General features: G+C 41.1%; 2 protein-coding genes across 2 annotated transcripts; both read left to right on the forward strand.

Moving 5' to 3' along the window:
* Nucleotides 1-240: 240 nt before the first annotated feature.
* On the forward strand, nucleotides 241-5,958 carry cnn2 (calponin 2). Its single transcript, XM_085378082.1, has 7 exons — nucleotides 241-412; nucleotides 2,925-3,046; nucleotides 3,177-3,243; nucleotides 3,567-3,704; nucleotides 3,806-3,922; nucleotides 4,593-4,739; nucleotides 5,320-5,958. The coding sequence occupies exons 1-7, from the start codon at nucleotides 356-358 to the stop codon at nucleotides 5,623-5,625; spliced, it is 954 nt and encodes a 317-aa protein (XP_085234208.1). The 5' UTR covers nucleotides 241-355; the 3' UTR covers nucleotides 5,626-5,958.
* A 2,537-nt stretch (nucleotides 5,959-8,495) lies between these two features.
* Nucleotides 8,496-12,159, forward strand: rps15 (ribosomal protein S15). Its single transcript, XM_085378569.1, is given in 7 exon segments — nucleotides 8,496-8,514; nucleotides 9,591-9,637; nucleotides 9,639-9,710; nucleotides 9,712-9,732; nucleotides 10,131-10,216; nucleotides 10,635-10,869; nucleotides 12,003-12,159. Coding segments are annotated over 7 exon segments (594 nt in total). The 3' UTR covers nucleotides 12,117-12,159.
* The last annotated feature ends 349 nt before the right edge of the window (nucleotides 12,160-12,508 follow it).

Genomic DNA, 12,508 nt, shown 5'->3' on the forward strand with positions numbered 1-12,508 from the left:
CTCCTTCTTCACCTGTATGAAATTGTGCTAAATATTCAATAATCACTCTTTTCAGCTAGTTTGCAATTAAAAAACAAAACAAACAAAAAACACCTAGAAACTTCGGAGGGTCATTTCCGGGACGGACCGTTCAGGGGTGAACTATCTTGATTCGTGAATCAAGACTCTTTGACAGAAACCGTGGGAGCGCTCTAATTGGCGCCCGTAAAAGAGAAAGGAAGTATTTAGTTCAGTCCGAGGTTTCATTGGAAGACAAACTCGAAGATATTTTAGCGCAGTTTTTATCTTCAAGTCGGAGTCTCTTTCTTTTATTATTGTTTGCCACTCTCAAAGGAAAAATCTCAACACTTTGAAAATGTCTTCCTTTAACAAAGGTCCGGCTTATGGGTTATCCGCAGAAGTGAAAAACAAGGTAGGTGGCCATACTTTTCTCTCCCATATAAAGTTAAGTCGCATTGAACTTTTCTCGCCTTCTTCATTGCGCTTCTCTCTTAACGCGAGAATCACCTGGCCTCCATTTTAATATGGCGCTCAGGTTAAAAGGTAATCAGCGGGGGTAAAAAGGGAGTTTGAATAAAAAGATTTAAAACTATATTTTATACATATATAAGTCGGAAAATGAATAATTAAACTCTGGTCGAGTGTGAATAGTTTGCAAAGAAATAAGTTGTGGTCTAGTTAGACACCTTGGACCTCCTTAGTCCCTCTGCTCGTGCAGGAGACTTAACTTAAAATCGCACCATGGGCGTTGTCCGTCTTGGCAAACAAGCATGTCGTTGTGGCAAAAAAAAAAAAAAAAAAAAGTTACCCCCGTTTCCAGCATTTTCCGCCGCCCGTGCAGCTCTCTGCCCTGCGTTGTGACCCGCATTAGTAGATAATGTAATTGACCTGTTAGCCCTCGGATTGGATGCCACTGTTCTCATTGCTTCTGTGTTCTCGTGGTTTCTGCAAGAATAGTTTCCCCACTTCCCCTCATGCGGTAAGGTGTAGCGCTGCTCTTCGTGCTTTAACTTTGCTCTCCACACCGTGCCAGATCAGTGCAGGGACAAAGCCTCTCTCCTCCTCAGCCACTCACTCTGTGAAAAATCAAGGTGTCGACTGACACCCCCCCGCAAGTTCTGGGTAATGTGTAACTTTATTGATTGGGACCTTCGTGAGGAAAGCAGCTTGTTTATTTGGTCACAGCCGCATCGAGTTAAAACCTCAGAGGTGACAAGCCCGATCACGTTGGCACATCACTTTTCGCCAACTTTCCTCCCCCTTTTTTTTTTTTTTTAAAAGTACTTTGAATGTGACTTACTGTCCATTTCGTTGTTATTGGGAAGCAGACTGCTTTTTTTTTTTCTCACACAAGTGTTACAGCTGATCTGTCCTTAGCCTTCTGTTCATTCTCTTGACACCCGCATATAAGGGCACTTTAACTTACCTCCACCTCATCCCCCTCCCCTTCTGCATTCTTTGGATGTTCCCTTGTGTGGGGCGAGGGAGAAAGAGAGGGTCGTATCCCCTCCCCAGATCTCCACAGAACAACATGTGGCTGACTTAAAGAAAGCATGCAGATTTCCTCTGTCCATTACCACAGGCGTCCTTGAAGGAGGAGAGTGGTATTTCCTGCCGTCAGTGACGTAGCTCACCCTTAAAATGTGAGGCATTGAAGGCTTTTAAATTCCACCTACCCCCCCCCCTTACAAACTGATAAACACAGACAGTCTTTGCTTGTAAGAGTAATCCCCAAACTCACTGATACACTGCAATAACTGTTTTATTTATTTATTCATCTCAGTGCACATCCATTCATCGGCTCGGCACACAGACACAATCCGGCGCCCTTCTCGCTTCATTCAGCTCCCTTTATCCCAGCACTGCGGGCTGAATTCCTCGCGTTCAGCTTGTCGCTGGAAATTACATCTGTGTCGGATTCCTTGCGGGCAATTAAAACGGCCAGTGTTGTCTTTTAATATGCGGATAACTGGATGAAGGGAATTTAATTAGAAGACAGGCATTCCTGAAGAGCGCAGCCAGCTGTGAGCTGTGTGCGGCCTGCTTCTATGTAAATAGTAGGTTACTTTTGCGGTTTAGTTTCCCATTGCCTTCGGGGACAAGGAAAAATTGTTGGCTGGTTGTGAGTTTGCACGCAGAACTTTTTTTTTTTTTTTTTTTTTTCCTTCTTCTTCTTCTCTTTCACTGGAGGAGGAGAAAAGCTGACCTGTTTAACTCTTAGGTCACTTTTCTCCATTTGTCCGCCTTTCAGATTCAGCTCATGAAACTGCTGTTTGTTTACGTGACCCCGATTCTCCTCCTGAATGGCCTCTTTCTCATGCTCTGCATCCGTCGGTAAAGCTTTTAAATCAGAGTAACGCCTCAACCGTGACGCCGTCAGCAGACCACGTTAAGCCCCTTAAAAACTGACGCGCCCTGTTCTTTCTACAGCAGCTCCCTTCCTGTGCCTCTGGTGACTTTGTTACAGTTTACCAAACAGGATATCCGTGTGTGTTTCTGTGGGGGGGGGGTGTATGTGTGTGTCGGGTCACGGTGGAGTCACCATTTATGAGAATGAAATCTGACCAACTCTGTCTGTAGGAGTCGGTCAAAGTGAAAATGTGGGGATGACCATGAAGCCTGGCCTCATGCAGTCACAATAAACCTTTTAAAACGAACAACAACTAAAACTGAAATCTTCGTGGTGTGTGTTTTGGTTATCATCACCTCGGTCCTTGGTGTTTGCGCGGCTCAGTTATCAGCAGCTGGAGAAAAATAGAATTCTTATATCTTAAGAGTGTTGAAGTGGGAGGTCATTGAGGACAGGGCGAGCTATTCCACTGCTGACAAAAGAAGCTGGTGTGACTGCATCTACTGTTCTTCAAAAGAGCCACCCACTTGGTTGCAGAACACACATGTGACCTCTGACCTTTGTTACCAACTAGATTGCACAGAAGTACGACCCTCAGAAGGAAGAGGAGCTCAGGATCTGGATCGAAGACATCACCGGCAGTTCCATCGGCCCCGACTTCCAGAAAGGCCTGAAAAACGGAGTCCTCCTGTGCGAGTAAGCAGAGCCTACATCAAAGTTCTGTCACGCTAAACCACCAGGGCCTCGATCATCTGTTTTTAATATGCACACAGATCTGGAAAGCTCACTTTCTTTCTTTCTTCCCCGTTCTTTCTCTACTTTGCAGACTTATTAACAGGCTGCAGCCAGGCTCTGTGAGAAAGATCAACCAGTCAGCACTGAACTGGCACCAGGTGAGTTTGTCTTATTTTAGCTAATTGAGGGCGCGGCAGACTTTTGAGCAGGAGCACTTCATTGACGCTAGAAGTGCAGCAAGCAGTTAGACTTGCCTCTTCCCTGCATTGTGCTGAGGATGTCAGTGCACTGAATCACACTCATGGCTATACTTGGACATTAGCAGTGTTGCTTCTGCTTTTATCTGAAACTGGTTTCTTAATAGTTAGTGCTTATAAAAATATTTGACTGCAACTTGTTAATGAGAGGATACAGGCAGAGAAATAATCGCCCGGCTTCAGCTTAAAACCTGTCGCTCTTGTTTACTTTGGTGCGGCTTTAGCTGGAGAACCTGACAAACTTCATCAAAGCTCTCACAGTGTACGGCTTGAAGCCCCATGATATCTTCGAGGCCAATGATCTGTTTGAGAATGGCAACATGACGCAGGTCCAGACGACTCTGCTCGCCCTCGCCAGCATGGTGAGTCTCTAAAAACGTCGCATCACAAACGGTAGTGGTAGTTTTTTGTGGGGAATGATCGCAGTTTAATGAGAACTCTTCTACACCGCCTTTTCTCTCAGGCCAAGACCAAGGGCTGCCAGTCGCGGGTTGACATTGGCGTGAAGTATGCGGACAAGCAGCAGAGGATGTTTGACGATGAGAAGATGAAGGCTGGACAGTGTGTCATTGGCCTACAGGTACAGTTTTCAGTGTCAGTAATATCACAGGACTGATGCTCGCAGAGTGAAACTCGGGGCCAGGGCTTTAAAGGAAATGCAGACAAGGGACTAAACTTGATTCTTTTTTTTTTCTTTTTTTTCTTCTGAAATATAAAGATCAAAAAATTAGAAATAAGAATTTTTATTTTATTTATTTATTTTTTTTAAATGATCTGATCATTCTGGCTGCGTTTTGACAGGTGGGCTACGTGCTCGCAAAGCTGAACTCACTGCTGCAAGTGGCGAAACTGTTGTGAAAGAAGGCTTTGTCATGATGATCTCATGTTGAGTAGCGTTCTTCTGTGCGAGAGCTGCACATTGTCACTGATGCTTCAAACCTCCCTACTTTTCTTTCCTTCCCCCTCCATTACCTGGAAGGGTATCAAGTAAACACAAGCACTTCTCAAGCAATGAAGAAATGCCTCGACTGTAATTTGAGAGCGGTGCAAATATGAGGAACAGCTTAGTCAAAACTTTTTAAAACACGTTTGGTTAGTGTTGCACCAGTATCAACAGTCCCACACTTGCTCAAAACAATAAAATGTGAGAAATGCAGTGATGTTGTGCAACAGTTTACACCAAAACTCTTTATTGATCTTGTATGACTGTTGATCATTTATATACAACAAGTGATTGTTCTATTTTTCAGATGGGGACCAATAAGTGTGCCAGTCAGGCAGGTATGAGTGCATATGGCACCAGGAGACATTTATATGATCCCAAGGCTCCAGTCCAGGCCCCCATGGACAACACCACCATCAGTCTGCAGATGGGTACAAACAAAGGGGCGAGTCAGGTATGCATTCTTAAAGGACTGCAGCAGAAATAAGCTTCGGGACACTGGTTATGGCTTGTCCTTGGCGTTCTTTGCCTGCTGTAAACTACGGTCATGTTTGGTCTTGTAGAAAGCTGTAAACTCCTGTATTATCTAAAAGGCAAAGCTCAGTCTCTGTCTGAGCAAAGTCTTTTGTTATATTTTTGCCATAACAAATTACAACACAGACTAAGGAAACAATTTGAACACATCAGCAGAATACTAGATTAAGGATAGCTTGACATCAACGTATATTCTCAGTTTATAAAAATGGTCATTTTGTTACAGTGAGTACATTAATGACATTATGGCTCTGTGTTTGTTGAAACCATGGGAGCTGCTGTTAGTGGAAATAAATGGTTGCCGGGTAGCATTTGATTTCCCCAACAGATCCTCTGTGTTGCTGATCTTTTCTAGATGAATGACATGTATTCTTTAACCCAGTGGCCAAATGTCTGGGGCCAGTCTCGTGTTTGCCAAGCAGGAGGAGAGGAAGGGGGGGGGGATGCTGGGGAGAATTCCACAAAATCTGACAGTTTTCCTTTTCCTGTCTCCACTTCAGGCTGGGATGACGGCTCCAGGAACGAGGCGTGCCATTTACGACCAGAAGCTGGGCACAGAGAAGTGTGACAACAGCACCATGTCTCTACAGATGGGATACAGAGACGGGGCTAACCAGAGCGGGCAGAACTTTGGCTTGGGACGGCAGATCTACGATGCCAAGTACTGTCCCAAAGCCACTGAGATTCCAGGTGATGAAAATGGAGCTGGTGTCGCCCGTGACTACATCCCAGATTACCAAGACGAGGGCTACCAAGGCTACCAGGAAGAGGAGCAGGTGTACCAAGATGATGGAACAGATTATTAAAAGATTGGAGGGAGCTGAGGAAGGAAAAGCGTGATTGTGTAAGGCTGGCAAGTTCTGCGAGACAGAAAGGTGGTTTATCTTTTATATCATTAGGATGTTGCACTTTTTTTTTTTCTTCCTTTTTTTTTGTAGGCCGTATCCTCTTAGTATTGTACGAAAATGTCTTCTTACCCCTGTTTGTACAAAACCATCTACACATATCATCATGAGCTGTATTTCTGTAATTTCTTTATATATTTGAAGTGACCACAAAAGCCAATCACTTGGCTTGGCTAGATATCCCAGGGATTTCTGTCCATGTGCCAAAGTTTTGTTTTGGTTTATTTTTTTTGTTGGGGGTTTTTTTTTTTGTCCTCCTGTGGCTTTGCTAACACATTAGTTTCATTGAGGGATCCCAAGATTTTCTTTAAGGGCAACATAAACTAAAAGTGAAACCTTAGGGATTTTTTTTCTTTCTTTCTTTTTTTTTTTTTTGTGTGTTAACAATAAATGGTTATGAGAAAATGCATCTTTCCATGAAATCACCAGTGCTTATGTTCCTGTAATAGCTGTATCATCTGTGTTTTAAAAGGAAAAAAAAAAATCCTGTGAATGAGAATGTAAACTTATTTCGTGTTAGTTGTTACTTCAGTATCTTCTTCATCCTTTCAGTATTGACACACGGTAATCGTCAGTTTTGGTTATTCTGGCAGATGAGGGAACAAAATGGATTTGTTAGAACAAACCAGTCTTCTTTAAATTCTGCTATTTCTCTCACTTCTTTATTTCACTCTTTTAACAGAGGAAATATTTCCTTTGTTTGCATAACCAATCTGACTGGAGAGAGGCTTGTTTTCTTTGGACAGTGGAGGAGTGGATAAAATGATACTCAAGTGAAGTTTTGAACATTCCAATCAAGAATACTGGATTCTTCTTTGTCTTTCAGTGAACAATGTTTCAGTGGCTCATTAGATATTGGTTGATATGCAAACCAATCATATATTTGATCATGTAAGATTATTATTTATACATGTTTGTGATTTTTTTTTTTTTTTTTTTTTTTTTTTTTTTGAATGGAGGCTGTTTTGTACCTTGACATTGAATAAAATTTGGTATTGGACTATGCTGCTTTTTATTTTTATTTTTTTGTGTGTGTGTGTGTGTGTGTTTGAATTAAGACAGACTCGACGGCCGCTCTATGTATAATGGCTCATTTATCCAAATATCTAATCGGCCAATCGCATGGTAGCAACTTTCAATGTGGTATGGTTGGTGGTGCCAGACAGGCTGATCGGAGTATTTTAGAAACTGCTGATCTGCAGGGATTTTCCCACACAACCATCTCTGGGTCTGAAAGAGAAAATAACCAGTGTGCAGCACTTTTTCTTTGCAAGGTTATTGTTAAATAAAACTTGATGTGAAAATGAAATTTAAATGGATATGTTATTTTGTGAACGTGGAAAACAAATACAGAAGAAGCATCCTTAGTATTTGTTAATTAATTTTATTACAACTTACCTGATCTTTATTTAGACTTTGGATATTTACACGACTGAGTCATGTCTTTATTAAAACACCTACACTGATTCTTCAAAATCTTGCCTCTGGCATATGCCCTTCATACAATAACAATTCAAAAGATTAAAACACTGAAACTGATAAATGTAAAAATACACTCTGAAAAATAAACCTGAAATTAAAAAAATAAAATAAAATAAAAAATCCAACACCACAAACTGGTCCTCTGGGCCTTTGTGATGTCAGAGTTCAAAGAATGCTTTGAATAAGAAGGAAACAGTGACTCTAATTAACCACTCATTAACCAAAGTATACAGAAGAGCATCTCTTAATGCAGAACCTGTCAAAGCTTGAAGCAGATGGGCTACAGGAGCAAAAGACAGCACAGGGCGACACCACAATGTACATGAATATTGTAGCCGACCATGCCCATCCCTTTTAAAATTCTAACAGCTGCTTTCAGCAGGATAATGGACCATGTCATAAAGCATAAATCACCTCAAACTGGTTTTGTGAACATGACAATGAGTTTTCTGTACTCAGATGACCTCCACAGTAACCAGATCTCAATCTGGCATCATGTCAATAAGGGCTAAAATGTCCATATTGGTGTAGCATATGAATTGTCCAGTGAGTGCGTGCTGGTGTCAGTTCAGTCAAATGAAACGTGTATTTAAATGCTGTTTGAATTTGGCTTTACAAATTTACTATCTGCAAAAGCATAACTGATTTTATATTGACCTTGTAGGTGTGTGTGTGTGTGTGTGTGTCTGTGTGCATGTGTCATGGAAAACTGTGAGACACCTACTGTCATATTAACAGCTGTAAGTTTGGGTTTCAAATGCTCTGGCAAGTGTTTGTTTTGTCAGCAGTGCAGCAGAGCTCCAAATGAAGGCTGAGTTCAACAATCAGTGTGGTTTGCCCTTTCAGTAGTTGTCTAACTAGAAAGACATTCAGAGGTCGTAGATGTCTGCCAAAGCCCGTGTACTATTTCACAGTTTTAAGGAAAGTGATCTGTACAAAATTGAGCGGTGTCTTCCTCTGAAAACACTCTCACCAAGCTTCATTAAATTTGGCTAGATAGATTCTGGGCTATGTTGGAGATAATAGATTGTTCATAAAGATGTAACTGTGAACAAAACACTCCCATCTCTCTCTCTCTATATATATCTATCTATATATCTATCTATCTATATATATTTAAAATAAAAATAAAAACAGAATAAAACAATAAAACCACAATTGATTTGGTGCTATAATTTTTCAATACTTATTCACTATGAAATCCATACAGGGTGTGAACTTGGGCGTGTTATTTAGACTGACACATATTTTGAATTTGTGCCATAGCATTTATGTGTAACCAAGAAACAATGTATACATCCGTCACAGGTAAATCCAGGCAAGCTAAAAAGGACAATTGAAGATAGAACAAACCAGGCAGAGATGACGTAATATAAGATGGGAAGGGTCATGAATAACATTGCAATAAGTAACCAAGTCCCAGTATAACAAATAAAATAAGTTACATATTGCTATATATCCGTAGTCTGTTAACTAGTTTTATATAAACCTGGACAGTTAGAAACTGTACACGTATGGTCAGAAATTGACATCAACAAATAATTCTGACTGAATATTTGATCATTCAATTTTCAATAGGATCAAGGCCCGGGGCTTTGGGGAGGTGAATTCTAGAAGCTGAATGTTGGTCTGCTTTAGCCATTTGAAAACCAGTTTTAATATGTTCTTGGGATCATTGTCTTGTTGGATGACCCAGCTGTGTCCAAGTGTTAACTGTCTAGCTGTTGATACAAAGTCAAGTTGAAGCACTTGTATACACAAGGTGAAACCAGGCAAGCCAAAAAGGACACTTGAAGATACAACAAATTGGTTGTTTATTGTAGTTTGCGGGTTGTTCCTGATCATCCCAACCAATTTTCTCTCATCTGAGGGTGATAATTTGGGTCCTCTTCCAGACCTTGGCAAAGTGGTGATACATCTGAATAACGTGTACTGATGTAAATTTATTTGAACTGATGATCTTGGACTCTTGACTCTTAAAAGCCACAAATTACCATGATATTCATGCCCATAACCCCCAGTGTGTTTAAACTACTGACTGCAACTGTGTATGTTTAGTCCCGGGGTTTCCGACCTAGACCTATGTAGTCATGAGATAAACGTGAGGAGTTTTAGTTATTTAAATGAATGGTCTCATAAGATTTGAGGCCAATTGGGACACTGCATGAACTGAAAATACTTCATCCGACTTAAAGAATTTCGGAACACTTTTACTGCCTTTCTGCGAAGATCTGTCTGCTCACTACTTTCCTGTAATGTTTTTGTTTGTGTAACTCTTCTCTCCTCCTAAAAAGCAGAACTAACCCTGCCATATCTGTGGTAACACAGACAGTAATGAAAACAGGACACGTTGGTTGAAATCTGACACTGGACACAAACTGCAGTAACTCTGCAGCTGCGCCACCTGCTGTTCACAGAGGAGATCAACGCCCGGAAAACATCACCGGATGTTTGCCAGAAATCGCGCGATATCTGGCCTTGCGAGACTTCTGGCCGTTCTTTTCCCCCGGAACATCAGGCAAGATGGTAGGTGTTTGTTCCGTCTCGCAGCTAGTCAGACTACAATCTGTATGCATCGGGGCTCTAAAGTTGCTGATTTGAACAGCTGACTGTGTCATCGAGTAGTTCCACAGTTTTTATTACCATCCAGTAGAAAATCGTTGCTCCAAATGAAAGATTAAACTGTGTTTACAGCCTCCGTACTAGCCGGAGCTATGGCTAAGCTAACCCGGTGGTAGAGCGTTACTCGTAGCAGTAGCTGAAATAAAATAATCATTATAATATTACTGTAGTTGGTTGTGCATGGGTTGTTAAACCGACCTGTAGACGTTTAATGGTGAAAATGAGTGACGCCTGTTAAATTCTGAAGCATCAGTGTAAAATGCTAAGCTACCTACTCACCGGGGTGATCCCGTTTCTTCCAGGCGGATACCGAGATCAAGAAGAAGCGTACCTTCAGGAAGTTCACATACAGAGGTGTGGACCTGGACCAGCTTCTGGACATGTCCTAGTAAGTGACACAACTGATACGGTCACTGGTGATGTCATTCAGTCAACTAGAGTTACTGTACTACTACTGCACATCCTGACATAACGTAATTTGTTGTCACAGTAAGACACTCACAGAGGGGTTTAAGTGATAATACTGACTCACTGAAAATCAAATAAAATTGTCCAATTTTTAAGATGATTTATTCAACTCTGATGCTTGCAGGTCAAAACTGAATAAAGAGGCTTGAGACTGGACACTGAAACTAGAATTTACTTGTCTAATATTGGCAGCCATTTTTATTTTTTTTTTAACCTTTATGTGTCTGACAGCATTGAATAGTTTGTGTATGGACACGTGATTTCTTCTCTTACTTGCATCTGGGAATTGGAGGCGTGAAACTTGATTTAAATTGTTTTCCTCTGTGTCCTGCCTCTAGTGAGCAGCTGATGCAGCTGTACTGCGCCCGCCAGAGGAGGAGGCTGAACCGTGGCCTGCGTCGCAAGCAGCAGACTCTCCTTAAGCGCCTGCGCAAGGCAAAGAAGGAGGCTCCTCCCATGGAGAAACCAGAGGTGGTGAAGACCCACCTGAGGGACATGATCATCCTGCCTGAGATGGTTGGGTCTATGGTTGGAGTGTACAATGGCAAGACTTTCAACCAGGTTGAAATCAAGGTGAGATGTCAGTCTGGTAATTGGCACAGTTTGAAAAGCTGGGGTGGCTTTATTTCTGCCATTGAACTAAATCAGCGCACCCATCCAATAAAATGGATCATATAGGCCATTATCATTTATTTTGGGGGGAAAACAAAGGCCCCAAACAAAAGTGTGCATTGGTCCAGCAGGTATAACTGACCAATAAATTGACCTTTTGCCCATTTACAAACTCATTCAGTTTTCACTCATTGCCCTCTAAAAATAGACTTTCAGCTCAAGTGGTTTTTATCAAATGTAACTAAAATATAATGTGGAACTGTAGCTACATCTGACCATGGTTGTCAAAGTGATTCAACATGACTGATAATTAGTACACTGGGAAAATACAGATACACTAAATTGAAAGAAAATATGGGACGTCTTAGTTGGTTAAAAAAAATCTAAGGGGTCTTTATCAGTTTTCCAAGAATGTATTTCCTATAAACTAGTTTTCCTGAAGTCACCGCTTTACATTGAGTACACTGTGATGCATAATCTACTGCAGTATTGGACATAATTTTAAACCTGCCATATTGTCCAGTTAAATTTAAAAAAAAAAATTACATCAATTTTTAAGTTGACAGTAAAATATGCTATGAGCCAAATCACCCATTGTGATTGATTATGAATGCAGGATGATGCATAATAATCAGGTGTTGTAAAACCCCTTAAGTATGCCAGCTTCAATGTGCACAGATCCTGCATGCCTCCAAGCTTCCCTATTTTGGTAGTGACCAAGTCAGTGTGTTATTTTGTGTTTCCAAAGTGTACAGGTTTACACTGACAAGCAAAGGTTCCTGTGTTGATCCAGGGAGTAGGCCCACATCTCTTTGGGGTTGTCAGGAAGGGCATCCACCTTTTAAAGAAGGTGACAGCCAAAAGTAGTTTGAATCATACATTACGTTAGTAAATCTTGCATATCCTGTATAAAAGAATTCCTACTGTATTGTATTTTTCAAATCCACAACCCTGTTTGTACACATCAAATTACACTTTGCTCAAGCTGTTGATGAGAAGCCGTTTTGTTTAAACGTCAGTAAATTTGTTCTGATCTCTGTCACATAAAATTCTATTGCTCCGTACTTAACATGTTGTTTGTCCCCTCTCTACAGCCTGAGATGTGTGGTCACTACTTGGGAGAGTTCTCCATCACCTACAAGCCAGTGAAGCACGGTCGCCCTGGTATTGGAGCCACACACTCTTCTCGTTTCATCCCTCTGAAGTAGAATGGCTGTATTATTTGTATAAATAAAAAATTGGGTGCTCCACACAACATGATTGTGTTGATTTTCTTTTACATTATGGGTCAAAATGAAAATTGAATGCATATTTTAAAGATGGCATGGTGACAGAAACCTCATGAATGCAAGACTCAAAGATAAGGTGCTTTTGTTTGAATTTTGATTTATGCTGAAATGATCTAAGTCCCTGAAATGTAACATTTCTTTACAAAACAAAAGATGCTATGTACATCAAAATTATTGGTGACTTGCTAATTAGAGGCTTTCAGCCTTTTTGACATGGTCTCTGCTTCATCTTGAAGCTTTAAACATCAGGCATCAGCGCCTAACCTGGGAAGCTGTTCATGCTCAAATAAGGTGAGCAGTTGTAATACTGA

This window comes from Diplotaxodon limnothrissa, linkage group LG18, assembly GCF_057381915.1.
Source record: "Diplotaxodon limnothrissa isolate DT_005_m linkage group LG18, D_limnothrissa_male_GT1.1, whole genome shotgun sequence".
Classification (NCBI taxonomy): domain Eukaryota; kingdom Metazoa; phylum Chordata; class Actinopteri; order Cichliformes; family Cichlidae; genus Diplotaxodon; species Diplotaxodon limnothrissa.